The sequence below is a fragment of the Brassica rapa genome, chromosome A01 (genome assembly GCF_000309985.2).
Source record: "Brassica rapa cultivar Chiifu-401-42 chromosome A01, CAAS_Brap_v3.01, whole genome shotgun sequence".
Taxonomy (NCBI): domain Eukaryota; kingdom Viridiplantae; phylum Streptophyta; class Magnoliopsida; order Brassicales; family Brassicaceae; genus Brassica; species Brassica rapa.
In genome coordinates, this window is record NC_024795.2 from 22,052,924 (window position 1) to 22,067,544 (window position 14,621).

A 14,621-nucleotide genomic window follows, 5' to 3' on the forward strand; every position below is an offset into this window, starting at 1 on the left:
CTTGGCTTGAACGAACTTAATCTCTCTTGCATATGGGCACTTGCATACTTAATCATGGATCTCATACACATTTGGGTTATCTTATTCCTTTATATACCAATCTTTGTTAACCCAAATGGCACTCCATACCCTACAACCCTAACCATTCTTTGAGACCAAACATTGAATTGCATGAGTGAGGCCTCTTTTGATAGCTTGTCATGTGCAAAATCTTGAGAGTATTGGAGGCGACATAGGTTTATTCTCATCTCTTGCTAGCATAATGAGCTAGCATTTAGGGACGGTGAGAGGGGTTTGTGTAACCTAAATTTCAATATCTTGGGTTTGAGGAGTGAGAAAGATGAGAGAGATGAATAAAAGAGTGTTAATAGAAAAGAAAACTCTAGGGACAAAAGAAAAAAAAAAAAGAAAAAGGGAAAGTATGAAGCTTTAGATTATGTACGAAAGAACCTTCCCCCTTATAGAAAAAAAAAAGAAAAAGAATCAAAGAGAAAGTGTGGAAGGAAATGAGAAAGAGTTAGAGCTAAGTGCTGTAAAGAAAATGAATTAAAGTCCCTAGTTAGTTGAGTCAAAAGAAGAAGAGAGTTGTTCATTGGGTGAGTGATGAGAGTGTGTTTTATCTTGGTTTGAGATGATGATAAAAGGGTAGAACTGGTAATCACTTAGGAAAAGGGTAGCATGATGAGAATTAATCTATGTATGCATGAGTTGCTTCTAATCTTAGATAAATTTTGCATAATGATCAAGTTCCTTGTTCTTGAGTGATAACCACTTTGGAATAATAACATTTAAATCCTTCTTTTCATTCATATTAGACCATTGCTTACCTAGCCAAATGATTGAGATCATGTGCCCATTTGTGAGAATTCACTTTGTGTGTGTGTGTGAATCAATGTGAGAGCTGGTTGAAGGAACTTGTCAGTTGATGAGTATTGCAACTTGAGTAGAGGCATAAGAGTATGGATAGGCCTAGAGAAGCTAGAGTATAATAAGGGAGTTGCTCATGCTATTTGCTATGTTTTCTTTGGGATGTCATATTGAAGGCTAGAAAGTGTTTCTTTTGGTTATAATCTCCCAATTTAAAATATCTCCTTCTTGTGTTTTGAAAAGTTTACTTGAGGACAAGTAAAGGACAAGTTTGGGGGAGTTGATATCTTGCATGTTTACATGTTTTTAGCCTTCATATCTTGTACATTTTGATCATATAGATTAGGAATTAAGCATCTTTAGAGTCTATGTTGCATGCATTGTCCTTATTAGATGTTGGAGAGTGCTATGGAGTGATTGGAGATGTTTGGGAGCATTGTGATTCAAAAAAGAAGTAGAAAAGGATCATTGGGCGAGTAGAGGAGCTGGAGCGACCTACTGGAGCGAGGTCATGCACCCGCTCTGGATGAGTGAAGTGTAGAGCGACCCACGGGAGCGAGGTATGACACTCGCTCTGTACTAGAGCGACCTCTTGCACCGGGGTAGTGCACCCGCTCCGAGCTCAACATGTCGTCGACAACTTTCCAGATGTGGAGCGACCTGGTGCAGCGAGGTCATGACCCCGCGCGCAATTTGAAGAAGTGGAGGTGATCTTTGGAGCGACCTACGGGAGCGAGGTCATGCACCCGCTCCGAGCATTCTTTATCTTAGTCGAATTTTAATGTTTTAAAAGGGCTTTTTAGACTTTTTAATGGGAACCATTAGGTTTTCCAAAGACATATAAATACTCTTGTAATCCTAAAGTTAGGATCTTATCTTATTTTCTATCTAATCACAAAGAACTTTGAGTGTGATTTCTTAGATTATATTGATCACTAATCATGATTAACACCAAATCATCATTGATTCTTGGGTCTATCATGACAATTAGTGAGTAGTCATCTTTGGATTCATGGGTTAGGGAGATTAAGGGTGATTAAGCTAAATCTAAGGTGTTTAGGTATAGATCAATCTTGTTCCTTGCTAGTAGAGTGCTTTTAATGCAATTTTAGAGTTGACCTCTCTAAAGTTGAGCTCTAGGCATTTCATACCCGGAAGGTGTTTGATGAAATGCCTGAACCAACTCTCCTAAGCTTTTAACATTCTTTACCAAAGGGATTTGTTGTTAAAGGTGTTAAGATGGCTAGTAGACTTGAGATTAATGATTACTTAGATAACATTCAACCAAAGGAATTTGATGCTTGAGTTATCTAGGTAAATGAGCATTCATCTAGGGATAGAGTTTGCTTAGGATTGTGTCTAGGTCTAAGGTAGATATAAATTGGTTGAAAGTTGACACCTTTAGGTTGAATCTTGATCACCCAAGATCAATTCCCATAACCCATGAGTTCTCCCATCTTATAAGAAAGAAAGCTTTGTCCTTTATTGCATTTTAGGTAGAAATCTAGTTTAAAATCACCTCAAGAACTGGTAGCACTTAGATTAAGCAAGGTCTTGCATTCTCTTTGCATCATAATCACTTAGAACTGGTTTGACATCCTTTATACTACAACATTTGATTAGGAGCCTTGAAACTCCTATCATCACAGTCTACCCATTATCCATCAATATGACGTCATCTGTAATAGACCTAACGATGTTGCATTTGGTTTTAAATTCACATCCTCTAGGAGTCGCACCCTTTTGGTGTCAAAGTCTCATTTGCATCTAATAAATATAAATATGAGGATTTGAAATTCTGTATCCCCTCATAATTCCACCATCATCATCAAATACGTTAGAATCTAGATTTCCGTCTCATACACTATCATCACCTTTGCTGAGAATTGTCTCTGCAATTGTTTTCTTTTCTGATTTTAGTGCTTGCTCCATTTTTTATAGAAAAATATCAAGTTAGTGGTTGTTTTATTTCAAGATATACAACTCTTTTGAATGGTTATGATGGAACGTGTGCGAGCAGATGGAGTGAATTAATGCCTCCTTTATGTGGCCACCAACAATCAGTAATTCACTCTTTTTTTTCTCAGATTTTTTTTAACAACTTTCTTGCTCAGATTATTTAAATATATTTATAAAATTGTATATTTACAAAATTAAAATATATCAATAATTATATTTATTAGGTCTCACATTGGTTTTAAAAAATATATTAGTGCAAATCTTATCTCTATTATATAATTCTTTTATTTTGGAGAAAAAAATAACAAAATACATTGGAATAGTTTTAACTACAAACAACAATTGCAAAAAAAAAAATTTATCGTATTGCATTTGCTTGTTACCAAATGGCAATCTCAGTAAAGATGAGAAGAACATATGCATATTTTTAAGCACCTACTCTTACCACTAGAAGCAAAAGACATTGATCTGTTTTTTTGATTTCAATAATTATATATCAGTTAAGGAGAATAGATATGATAAAAAAAATGAAATTTCTTGCTTTTTCGTAAAACTATTAAGACAATTACTAAAAAATATCTGAAAATGTGTCTTTTGATTTTTGAAGCTGCATAGGTTTTCATGGATATTATTTTTGTTTTGTTTTTATGTCTATTTATCATACCTTTAGAAAAATTAAATAAATATTTAAAAGTATATATTTTATCAAAAGTTTGGACAGTGATCTATGAACGTGTTTTTTCATATTTGCTCATTTCTATGTACTATAATTTCAAGGATCTAAAAAAATGTTTCTACTATTAACCAACCAATTTTTCACAAATTAAGTTTTATCAAAATATTGATGTCTGTTGGTATATTTTAACAGGTCTGGAACAACTAAATATCAATACATATCAATATATCCTGAGAAATACTATTGGTGCAGTTATACATATGGTTTGAACCAGGACTGGTTTGAACACATGATTCGGCCGTTTACCAAGGAACAGACATGACCTTTTGCAATGTGTCTTTTGGTCGTGTATATATATGATACATGGAAAAGAGAGAAAAAGGTTAAATGAAACATTTAGTGATTGTTAATTTTTGTCTGTGATATGATTTTTATTATGACTCTTACATTCATTTCTATATCAGATTTAAATCATATTCATCATTAATCATTCAAAGATATGTGTACGGTCTAAACATTTTGTAAAAAATAAATATAAAATTACATGTACAAAGTGGTAAGTTGTAAGCAAATAAGTTAAGTTATAATAGCGCATTTTATAAATATTTTAATTTATTATATTTCTATACTTCTACGTGTTCTAACATTTACTGAAATTTCTTTTATTTTTTATTATAATTTAATATTTTTTCTTTTATTTTGCTGTTCTGAGTTTTCATTTTTTTTTGTTTTACTAGCGTAAGTTCTTATATTGCTAAGAAAAAAATCTGTTTCTATTTGTGAGAAAAAGTTTATATTTTCTCCCTTAATGTACTATATTTAGTGTAAGAAAATTGTTTCAGTTATTCAGTGTCAACTACATCATTTTAAAGGCCTTCAACTATGTCATGCCTTTTATATTTTTTCAGTTGAACAATACTCCATCTATTCAAAAATACATAAAGGTTTAGAATAATGCACAACAATTTTTTTTTAATAATGCACAACAATTACAAAATGATTTTTACTCAAAAAAATATTTATAAATATAAATTGAAAATTATTCAACCAATTAAAAATAGACTAGACAATATCAATGGTTACTAAATTTCTGATAAAATTAAAAGTAATATTAAAATATGATAATATCATCTATTTTGAAACACCAAAAACTTTCTTAAATATCATCTAATTTAATACAGAGGGAGTATTTATTAAAATTTTGATAGGTTTTGGGAAACCGGAAAAATAACTAAATCATATATGAAGAGTTTTCAAGTATTTTAGAGACTGAAACCTACTCAGATTGAACAGAAACTATTCGGTATGTGAGTCTAAAACTACTCTACTTATATAATTTTGTCTTTTCATAATAATTTATTATCTTAAATATTGCATTTTTCTCAAAAGAAGTTATCAAAATATCTAAAAATATGTTTTCCATCCTAAAATTATATTAGTTTAAAAGTTGTAAAAATGTTCAAGGATGTGGGTCTCTTAATCCTAAAAATACAATAGTTTATCAAAAGGTGTAAAAGATGCATAAGGATATATCTTAACATTTTAGGAATGTGTATTTTTATGCTAAAAATGCAAAGATTTTCGAGAGGTTGTGAAAATGAATAAAAATGTGTCTTATCATTCTAGGACAGTGTTTTTTTATCATAAATAGGAATCCAAAAATTGTCAAAAGATATATTTTTTTCTAAAAATTGCAATAGTTGAAAATTTTGTCAAAATGTCTAAGAATGTATATTTTGTAATGATGTTTATAAGTTGTAAAAATATGTCTTATCATCTTATTAAATGTGTATTTTAATGTTAATTACATGAAATCAATGTTTGTAATGTAGGTACTTTTTCAAAGGCAATTGTAAACAGTTTTTACAAATAACTTTTTAATGATATTTTTTGTAAAATGAGTTTCCATGCGACATCGCACGGGTTCATTGCCTAGTATATATAATGTTAACCTAGTATTGTAGTACATATATTGTACTTCTAACGTGTGTGCCAAATATTGAGTCTGCGCTTGCATTCATTCGGTAGACCCCATAACTTAAAGTACAAGTCCATGGAGGTTATAATTCGTACTAATCGTCAAATTTGATCCGACTCCAATGCTCATTACATATTAATCGAGACCTGTTTGAACTGAGAGTATAATCAGATAAAGAGTGTATGGTATTTGGAAAAGAGTGAATGCAATAATAATTCAAAATGATAGTAATATATTAGTTAATTGGTAAACACAATGAACGGAAATTGAATAACACGAAATGAGAGGTGACTTTCGATCCCTACTTTAGCCTCTCTATGTTCTGTGTGGGTTTTTAACTGTATGCACTGAATAATGAACGTATACCTTTCCATGTGTTTTTTACCTTTATTAATCTAAAATATAATAAAAATGTAAAGGAAGACTTATATGTCTTAGGATCTGTGTTTCTAAAAATCCAGCTAAAAGAAAGATTCGTTAAGTTTACTTTGTTGACATTTTACAGAACGAGACAATGCTTACAAACCTAAAGTCAAGTTTTTGAAAACTGTTTTCCAAAAATATGCTTTAATTTTTCTTTTTCTTCAAAAACTAAAAGCAAACGTAGACCAATTAGAGTTGAAATTTTCCAGACAACATGCCAATTAGCTAATCAGTAGACCCAAGTTACTGTATGCATGTGATCATACTTCTGATGTATGATTTATGGTTGTCTAGCAATACATCTCGATAACATCTAATCATAGAACTCGTTTATGTTAGACCAATAAAATATATTGTAGGTTGGTTTTGGTTTGGGTTCGGTTATTAACTTAATACCAACTTCCATCTTAAAAAACATTTGACAATAAACGAATCAGCCTTTCTATATTAAAGTCTTTAACAAATGTTTTAAGAAGTTATTTCCAGCAACAAGAATATACATACGTCAATTGAAAGGGTCACTAAAAGTGTGATATAGTGGTGAAAGAATTCTCAACTTGCAAACCAATGCCTTAGTATGGGAGTCTTTGTCACATATTCATTCGATGTTACGTTGTTTTATTTTATTTGAACACATAAATGGTCCAGAATAGTCACGTGTTGCCATATGTGATGTGTCGATCTCTCGTTCCTGGCGATGATGAAATTTTAGTTTTCTAGTGGCCGAACCCTAGTGACTTCACCGTATTGGGTTTTTGCCTTTAAGTTAATTACCATCAGGCCACAAGCCTTGGTTCCATATTACATTGCTAACTAAATAATTACTCGCACTTTGAAACTTGTACGTCTCTTTCTCTTTCGAACTTTCGACCACGAAGATTACAAAATCAATGTAGACTTGCAACCCAATGAGAGAAAAAAGTACAAAAGAATATTGCAATATTTTTGACAAAGAAAAAGAAAAGAGCACACTAAATATGAAGAGGGGTGAGTTCGAAGATAATAAAAGTTGTGGGGCTGAAAAAGAAGAAAAGTGGATACGTAAAGGTAGGGACCAAAGGGTTTGTGTATTTATGAGTTTCAGAGAGAAAAGTGATATGCCGACCAAATCTATAAGTGATCTTCTCGTCGAACTTCCTTAGGGCAACATTATCGGGGTATGATAGAGGAAGTCGTTAGGCTTTATTTGATTTTATTTAAATAAAAATTATATAATATTGCTGGGACGGACGCGGTTTGTCGTTGGCTAACATATTTTTTTTTTGTCCTTAGGTGATACGTGTCGGCAAGAGAATGGTGGAAGCCTTTTGGTTTGGGCAAAACCGAAAAGAATCGAGAATCAACTTTTCACTTCTTTCTCTTTCTCTCTCGCGGCGATAGAATATGCGATAGAGCTCTCATCAACGGCGTATCTCCTTCCCGGCGACGGATCTCCCCCCGATTCGATAACAGAACGACGGATCTCCTTCCGAGCGTCTCCTCTGGACGGTTAGCTTGTGGAGCATCTGTTCTGGACGCATCTCCTCCCGAGCGTCTCCTCTAGACGGATCTCCCCTCGATCGTCTCCTCCCGACCTTTATCGCTGCGAATCGAAGGTGAAAGGGTGATTTTAGGGATTTGCATGTATTTATACTTTGAATCATTTGCTTGATTTTTTATAGATTTAGGGATTTGGTATTTATATTGTCGTCTCTTTAGTCTTTGATGATAAATGATTCATTTGTATTTGGTGATGTTATCGTGTAGATTTAGGGATTATGATGTAGATTGTGTACGTTTAGGTGAGATGTGTTTATCGATTCAGTAGACGTGTAATGTGTTCTTCGCATCTGGTAAATGTGTTCTGTTATCGATGAAACTGAGATGTATGATGAGTTTATGATCTAGATTGTGTAATTATTTGTTGTTTAACTCTTGAAACTGAGAAGTGTGTTCTTATGTTTCCGAGTTTATTAGGTGAGGTGAGGTGAGGTTCGATCACGAGGATTGTATTAGCAAGGAGATCAAAGAGAAACAACCATTTCCTCCACACTTGAAGGTAAACTTATTTTTCTTCAGCTACCAAGTAATGTAGTTTGTACAATAGTTAAAGGCGTCTAGTTTGTTTGCAAGGCCACAATTTCTTGGTAGTGTCGAGTCTGTTTTGACTGTGACCATAGTGTCGAGTCTGTTTTGATTGTGACCAGAGTGTCAACTTTGTTTGCAAGGCTAGTTTGGAAAGTAGTTAATGCACTTGTAGATAGGTAATTATGGTTGTGTAATATACAATAACTGAGATGTACTTTTGTAGTTAGGTCATTATGGGAGTGTTAATTATCATTTTCAACTATTTAACCCTTCTTTCACGAGTTTATCTCCATCATCTTCTTTCTCTTTTTTCTCTAGTATAACTCTGTCACATTCCTTCTTCTATCTTCTTTATTCTGTCACATTCCTTCTTCTATCTTCTTTATTCTCTCACATTCCTTCTTCTATATGGATCCAAGGAATCCGTATAGCCAGTCTGTTGGTTATACGAGCCTTCTTTACAGTCAACACGACAATGTTAATGATGGAAACTCTCCTTATGAGAGTTTTCCTTCTGGATCTTCACAGATCCCTCAATTCAGTTCTCAACAGTCTGTTGCTCCAACTCCACCCACATATCAACCCGTGGAGCGTGGGAGGAGACATAAATGGACCCCAGCCGAGGACGAGATGCTGATAAGTGCTTGGTTAAATACCTCAAAGGACGCTATAGTCGGCAATAACCAGAAATCAGGCACTTTTTGGAAACGTGTAGGAGATTTGTTCTTCGCAGCTCTTTGTGGTGGAGATAGTGTTGAAAGTAGCCAGCATCTCCACTATAAACAGAGGTGGCACAAAATCAGTAATGACACATCAAAGTTTTGTGGTGCATATGCGGCTGCAGAGAGACAAATATCCAGTGGTCAACATGAGAACGATGTACTCAAGGTGGCCCATGAAATATTCTTCGCGGATCAGGGGTCCAAATTCACACTGGAGCATGCGTGGTGTGTGTTGAGGTATGAGCAGAAATGGCTCAACCTCAACAGCACTAAAGCTTCTGATAGTTCTAAGAGGAAAACCGTTGACCCAGATTCCCAAACTGAAACGACAGGTGTTGGTGAAGAAGAGATACGCCCTGAAGGTGTAAAGGCTGCAAAAGCTAAACGTAATGGGACTGGGAAGTCTGTTGATTACTATACAACGGTACTTGAACTGAGGAAAGTGGGTTTGGATAGGAAAGAAAAGCTCCAGAAGCTTGCCATCTTAGACACACTCCTGACCAGAACGCAACCACTCAGTGAGGCTGAGGAAGCAGCCAAAAACAAGCTCCTCGCCGAGTATATTTAGAGAAATATCTGCTACAACCTTTGTGTTTTCTGTCAGTTTGTTTTGTCTGTTTGGTTATTAAATCTAGGTTGGTTATTATGTTTTAAATGTGTACGGTTTCTATGTTTACTTGCTTGTACTAAACCCTTTATCAATTAATCTACGTTTACAAATGTCTCATCCTTTGAATGTTTACTTCATTGTATGTATGTTTACTTGCTTGTTAACATGTTTACTTGATCGTATGTCCATGTCTAATTTTTATCTTGTATTTTTTTGCAGTTTTCGGATTACACATGGGTCTTCACAGCTATTCACAACCTTCACAGGATGATACATTTGGTGGGGCTGAGTCGGACAGTGACTACAACGAAGTAGAGTCTCTCATTCAGCAAGACCAAGCGCAGTTAGACCAAGCTCTCATTCAGCAAAATCAAGCTCTCATTCAGCAAGACCAAGCTCAGGCGTTTGTGTACCCTCCGCAGCCGGAGGTTGAATTCGGATTTCCACAGATATGCTACTGTGGAAGTGAACCGAAGATAGCTACGTCTCGCATCGAACCAGGTCGCAGATACTACACATGTACAAATGCAAACGATGGAGAGTGTCATGTGTGGAAATGGTGGGACGAGGCTGTAATGGAGGAGATGCGCGCCATGGACAGACACACACTTCAGTTAGTCGAGAAGGTAGATTCCCTGACCTTCTGCAGTCACCAAGATACTGAGCAGAAGCTCGTTAGGTTAGAGAACATGGCGTGTGAGTTGTCCAAGAATAAATCTAAGTCTACCTTTGATTACTTAGTTGCGGGTATGCTTTTGGTCTTAATTTTCGTAGGTCTCATCCTTGTATTTCTCTAATGGCTTTGATTATGGTTATGTGTTTCTGAGAGACAATGTCTTTGTAATGACTTTGGGTTTAATGTCGAGGATTGTAAACCAACTTGCCGTTTTACGTATGTGTTGTTGTTGCATTTTAAGGTCGAGTATTTAATATTGGTAAGCATATTTGAGAAATATTCAATTCAAGAATTTTCATCACCAATATGCATGTTTAAAATTCAGAAGAAGTGTACCTAAAAAGTAGTTGAAAGGTTCACATGTTGTGTACCTAGAAAGTAGTTGAAAGGTTCACATGTTTAAAATCACAACTCCTCTAACTTCATGAGCCTATAAATGTGACCAACATATTCTCGTTAAAATTACAACTCATCTACTTCCTTCTCATATTAAAAACATTGCCTTTTTTTTCATTCAAAATGGCTTCATCTTCACATTATCATTATAACCAAAATGACGATGATGATGATCCATTTGAAAATATTTTTGAAGATTTCTTACAAATCCCAGATAATATTCCCGTACCGAGAGAGCGAAGAAGACGTATCTTTATTGAGAGAGAGCGGGAAGAAGGCCAAGACCAGCTTTGGAATGATTATTTTAGCGATACTCCAACATTCCCACACAATGTTTTTCGGAGACGATTTCGAATGAACAAGACATTGTTCTTGCGTATTGTGCATCGTCTCGAGCAAGAAGTGGATTATTTTAAACCATCACAAGATGCAACCGGTCGGTCGAGCCTAACCGCGCTCCAAAAATGTACCGCAGCAATTCGTCAGTTGGCGTATGGTGGTGGTGCTGATACCGTTGACGAATATGTCCGACTTGGTGAAACCACGGCAAGAAAATGTTTGCACCATTTTACCAACGGAATCATCCACTTGTTTGGCAACCAATACCTTAGACGTCCTACACCGGAGGATCTGCAAAGACTACTATATATAGGAGAACAACGTGGATTTCCAGGAATGGTTGGAAGCATCGACTGTATGCATTGGGAGTGGAAGAATTGCCCATCCGCTTGGAAAGGAATGTATTCACGAGGAACCGAAAAACCAACAATTGTGTTGGAGGCGGTGGCTGATTACGACGTCTGGATATGGCATGCTTTTTTTGGAGCACCAGGTACTATGAACGATCTTAATATTCTTGATCGATCTCCAGTTTTTGATGACATTATTAATGGAATAGCACCAGAAGTTAACTTCTATGTTAATGGTCATACGTACCACAAACTGAGAAACATTCATTATTTGCTAAGAAGCAAGAAGCTGTACGGAAAGATGTTGAACGTGTCTTTGGAGTCCTGTAAGCTAGATTTGCCGTCGTCAGAAATCCATCTAATTTATGGGATAAACACAAGATAGGAAATATTATGAGAGCATGTATCATTCTCCATAATATGATTGTGGAGGATGAACGGGCATCAAGGACACAATATGTGGTTCCTGGATTTCAAGAAAGTGATATGGAAAGATTTTCCGTCAATATGCCTTCGCCGGTCGGCAATACAATGGATCGTCGGACGAGCGTTCGCAATATACAAGCCCATCATAATTTAAAATATGATTTGATTGAAAATATATGGGTAAAATTCGGACATCGTCCAGATAACATGTAATTTATAAGTTTTTATGAATTTAATAAAATGTTTGTTTCCATTTAAATTTCTTTTTTGTTGTAATTCTATTTTGCTTTCAATTTAATGTTAACCTTCTTTTTATAGTTTATTTAAAATGTATTTTTTATATCTAATCACACATTAAAATAAATATTATAAAATATGCTAAGGACTTTTTTTGTCCTACCAATAATCAACAAAATTAAAAAAGTCCTTATGGATTTGTCCCTAACTAAAAAATAATACTAATTTATTCTAAGGACAAAAGTTTGTCCAACCAATAATGTTGCCCTTACCACATTGTGCCTTCTCTCTTTTTCTTTTCTATTGGTTATCTATTTTTATTTACTACTTTCCATATCCATTCAACATTGTATATTGACTCACCAACCACAAACTCAAACCATAAAATGTCCTCTTCTTTTTTGCCATAGCATATTTACATCAACACATGAGAGTGTCTCGTCTAAAGACAATATTCTAGAAGTGTAGTGAAACAAATTCAAATGAATTGTTTCTGCCTTTTGACGAAATGTTTAGAGGAATCTTATTCATTACAACTTGACCATAAAAAGTTACAAATGTCTGGGAGAGAAAACAAAAGCTTTTCCGACGAAAGAGGAATCTGTCTCTGAGATCATTATTATGTCTATCGACAAAACACACAATGGCCTATAGTACTAACTCATGTAACCATCTAAGCACAAGAAAGTTAGTAAACACAATATGCAATATTTTTTTTCTTTTGTGAATCCTAAATTTTTGTGAATCTTAATTTTTTTTGCTCAAGAGAGAAAAACCTATACAGTCCATGCATGTTTCACCATAATATTTTTACGATCAGAAAATATTAGAGAGAAGATCCCACATCGAAAATATGAAATGGACTTGAGTAATATATAAGGAACTTAGGTCAATCTACTAATTGTTAATTAGTTTTAAGTTGGAAGCCCAAGAAACTTGTCATGGTATCAGAGCGGGTCCAATACCCTGACCCATTAATCCGGTCCGGACAGTGGTCCGATCATCCCATTAGCTGATGGCCCCAGGAAGGGTATTAGAGAGAAGATCTCACATCAGAAATATGAAAGGAACTTGAGTAATATATAAGAGACTTAATTCAATCCAATAATTGCTAATTGGTTTTAAATTGGAATCTCAAAAAACTTGTCAGAAAAGCTTAACAAGGTTCCAAAAGCTTCTATTTAAAAAAGTAAAGAAGCCTGCTCTCTACTTACCATGATAAGCACAACAACGAGATGAAAGAGTTTGAAAAAACAGAGTAAGATGCATACTAGAATCTAAGCGTGCTACAAAAAAAACATACTAGAATCCAAGTATATTAGAAAAAGTGCCACATTACATCAACAGTATAGGTACTTCGAGCTAAGATTTCATGCAGCATAACCACAATGTCTCGCAACATATCACACTTACCAATGCGTTACTCCAAATCCATTCATTTGTCTACGTTACTCTGAGCACTATATGAAGGATCTGTAAAGCCCCTCTAAATCATTTTTGTTAAGTTCTCAATGGGTAATGGAAATATGACAATAGCAAAGCTATATAGTTTTGCTATTGTCATATTTCCATTACCCATTGAGAACTTAACAAAAATGATTTAGACCTACGAGAGAATCTCAACTCTCAACCAACTCACAACGGTTACAATCTGCTTGATTCAGTCATAGACTAGTTGTAGTATACCTATAGCAAAATTTTGGGACACATTCTTCTAGTAAATACACTGTACATGTCTTGACTCAATCAACTATCAACAGATAGAATCTGCTACATGCCACCAAGGGCAAGACCACTTTTCCTACAATCGTTAGTGAATGATGGAACCCCAAGAGCAAGATCTCTGTAAATTGGCCTATATATGATCAAACAAATCAGTGTCTAAATATTCTTGCGTTTCATATCTTCATGGAAACCTTCCCAGAAGTTTGAGATGATTCAAATTTCGGAACCACATTCTGTACAAACGTTTAAGTTATCTGGAATCCAGAGTGTACATCTAACCTGTTTGCAACACAAATACTAACTATGTTAGAAGGGAACTAAAAGCTCTGAAAGATATATAACGGTTGGGAACCATGCAGCCTACATTGGTCATGAATTCTTCAAAGCAGTAACAAATCCATAATGTAAACACTAAAAGCAACGAGGGGGTTATAAACTTATATCATCTTCATTGTCCATATAAGCTTTGCACTAAAAAGCATTAATCTTTCCATCCAAATGATTGATTTTTTGTTTGTTTGCATATAAAAGGATATGATTCTTATTGGATATGACTTAGGAGGAAGATGTGTACCTTGCCGACTAGTAGGGACTATTAAAGTTCGATAATGAAGAGAGATCCACAAAATATGTGAGCCCTAACCAAAAATATTATACTACTAATATTTTGATTAGAATTAGTTGATTTAGATATATATTATGAGATTTAGATAATTTCTATTTTAACGGATATATGTATAAGTCTTATATATATCATGTAATTTATTAAAGCACAAATCTCCTAAATAAGCATTTTTAGTTTGTTTGTCCAAAATAACACCCAAAATTCAAAGTTACAAAATATATTTTAATAAAGAATTAAATGGAAATTATATCCTGATTTACAAATTTAATTAATTATTTATTAATATATAAAGATAAGTAAATATTAAAAATTCTAAAATAATACTTAAACAAAATTTTCCTTTTTTGCTCAATTTTTTAAAGTTTATGAAGACCTTCCTAAATATGTATGATATATTCTTAAGTTTGAGTTTAATAAGACTTTCTTGAATGTATATGATATTTTCCTGAATTTCTAAAAAAAAAATCGAATTCAGGAATGCTTTCATAAATATTTTTGAATGTAACTTGTATATATGTTTAAGAATTTATTCTTAAATGTGTAAG

General features: G+C 34.2%; 2 protein-coding genes across 2 annotated transcripts; both read left to right on the forward strand.

Moving 5' to 3' along the window:
* The first annotated feature begins 8,378 nt into the window (after positions 1-8,378).
* LOC117127080 (glutathione S-transferase T3-like) lies at positions 8,379-9,260 on the forward strand. The gene has a single exon (XM_033276307.1). The coding sequence runs from the start codon at positions 8,379-8,381 to the stop codon at positions 9,258-9,260; it is 882 nt and encodes a 293-aa protein (XP_033132198.1).
* Positions 9,261-10,728: 1,468 nt separating this feature from the next.
* LOC108870945 lies at positions 10,729-11,448 on the forward strand. Its single transcript, XM_033276308.1, has one exon. The coding sequence runs from the start codon at positions 10,729-10,731 to the stop codon at positions 11,446-11,448; it is 720 nt and encodes a 239-aa protein (XP_033132199.1).
* The last annotated feature ends 3,173 nt before the right edge of the window (positions 11,449-14,621 follow it).

What these genes read in the sequence shown, in the direction of transcription:
- LOC117127080 (XM_033276307.1), top strand. Translation starts at nt 8,379, where the DNA reads ATGGATCCAAGGAATCCGTATAGCCAGTCTGTTGGTTATACGAGCCTT.
- LOC108870945 (XM_033276308.1), top strand. Translation starts at nt 10,729, where the DNA reads ATGAACAAGACATTGTTCTTGCGTATTGTGCATCGTCTCGAGCAAGAA.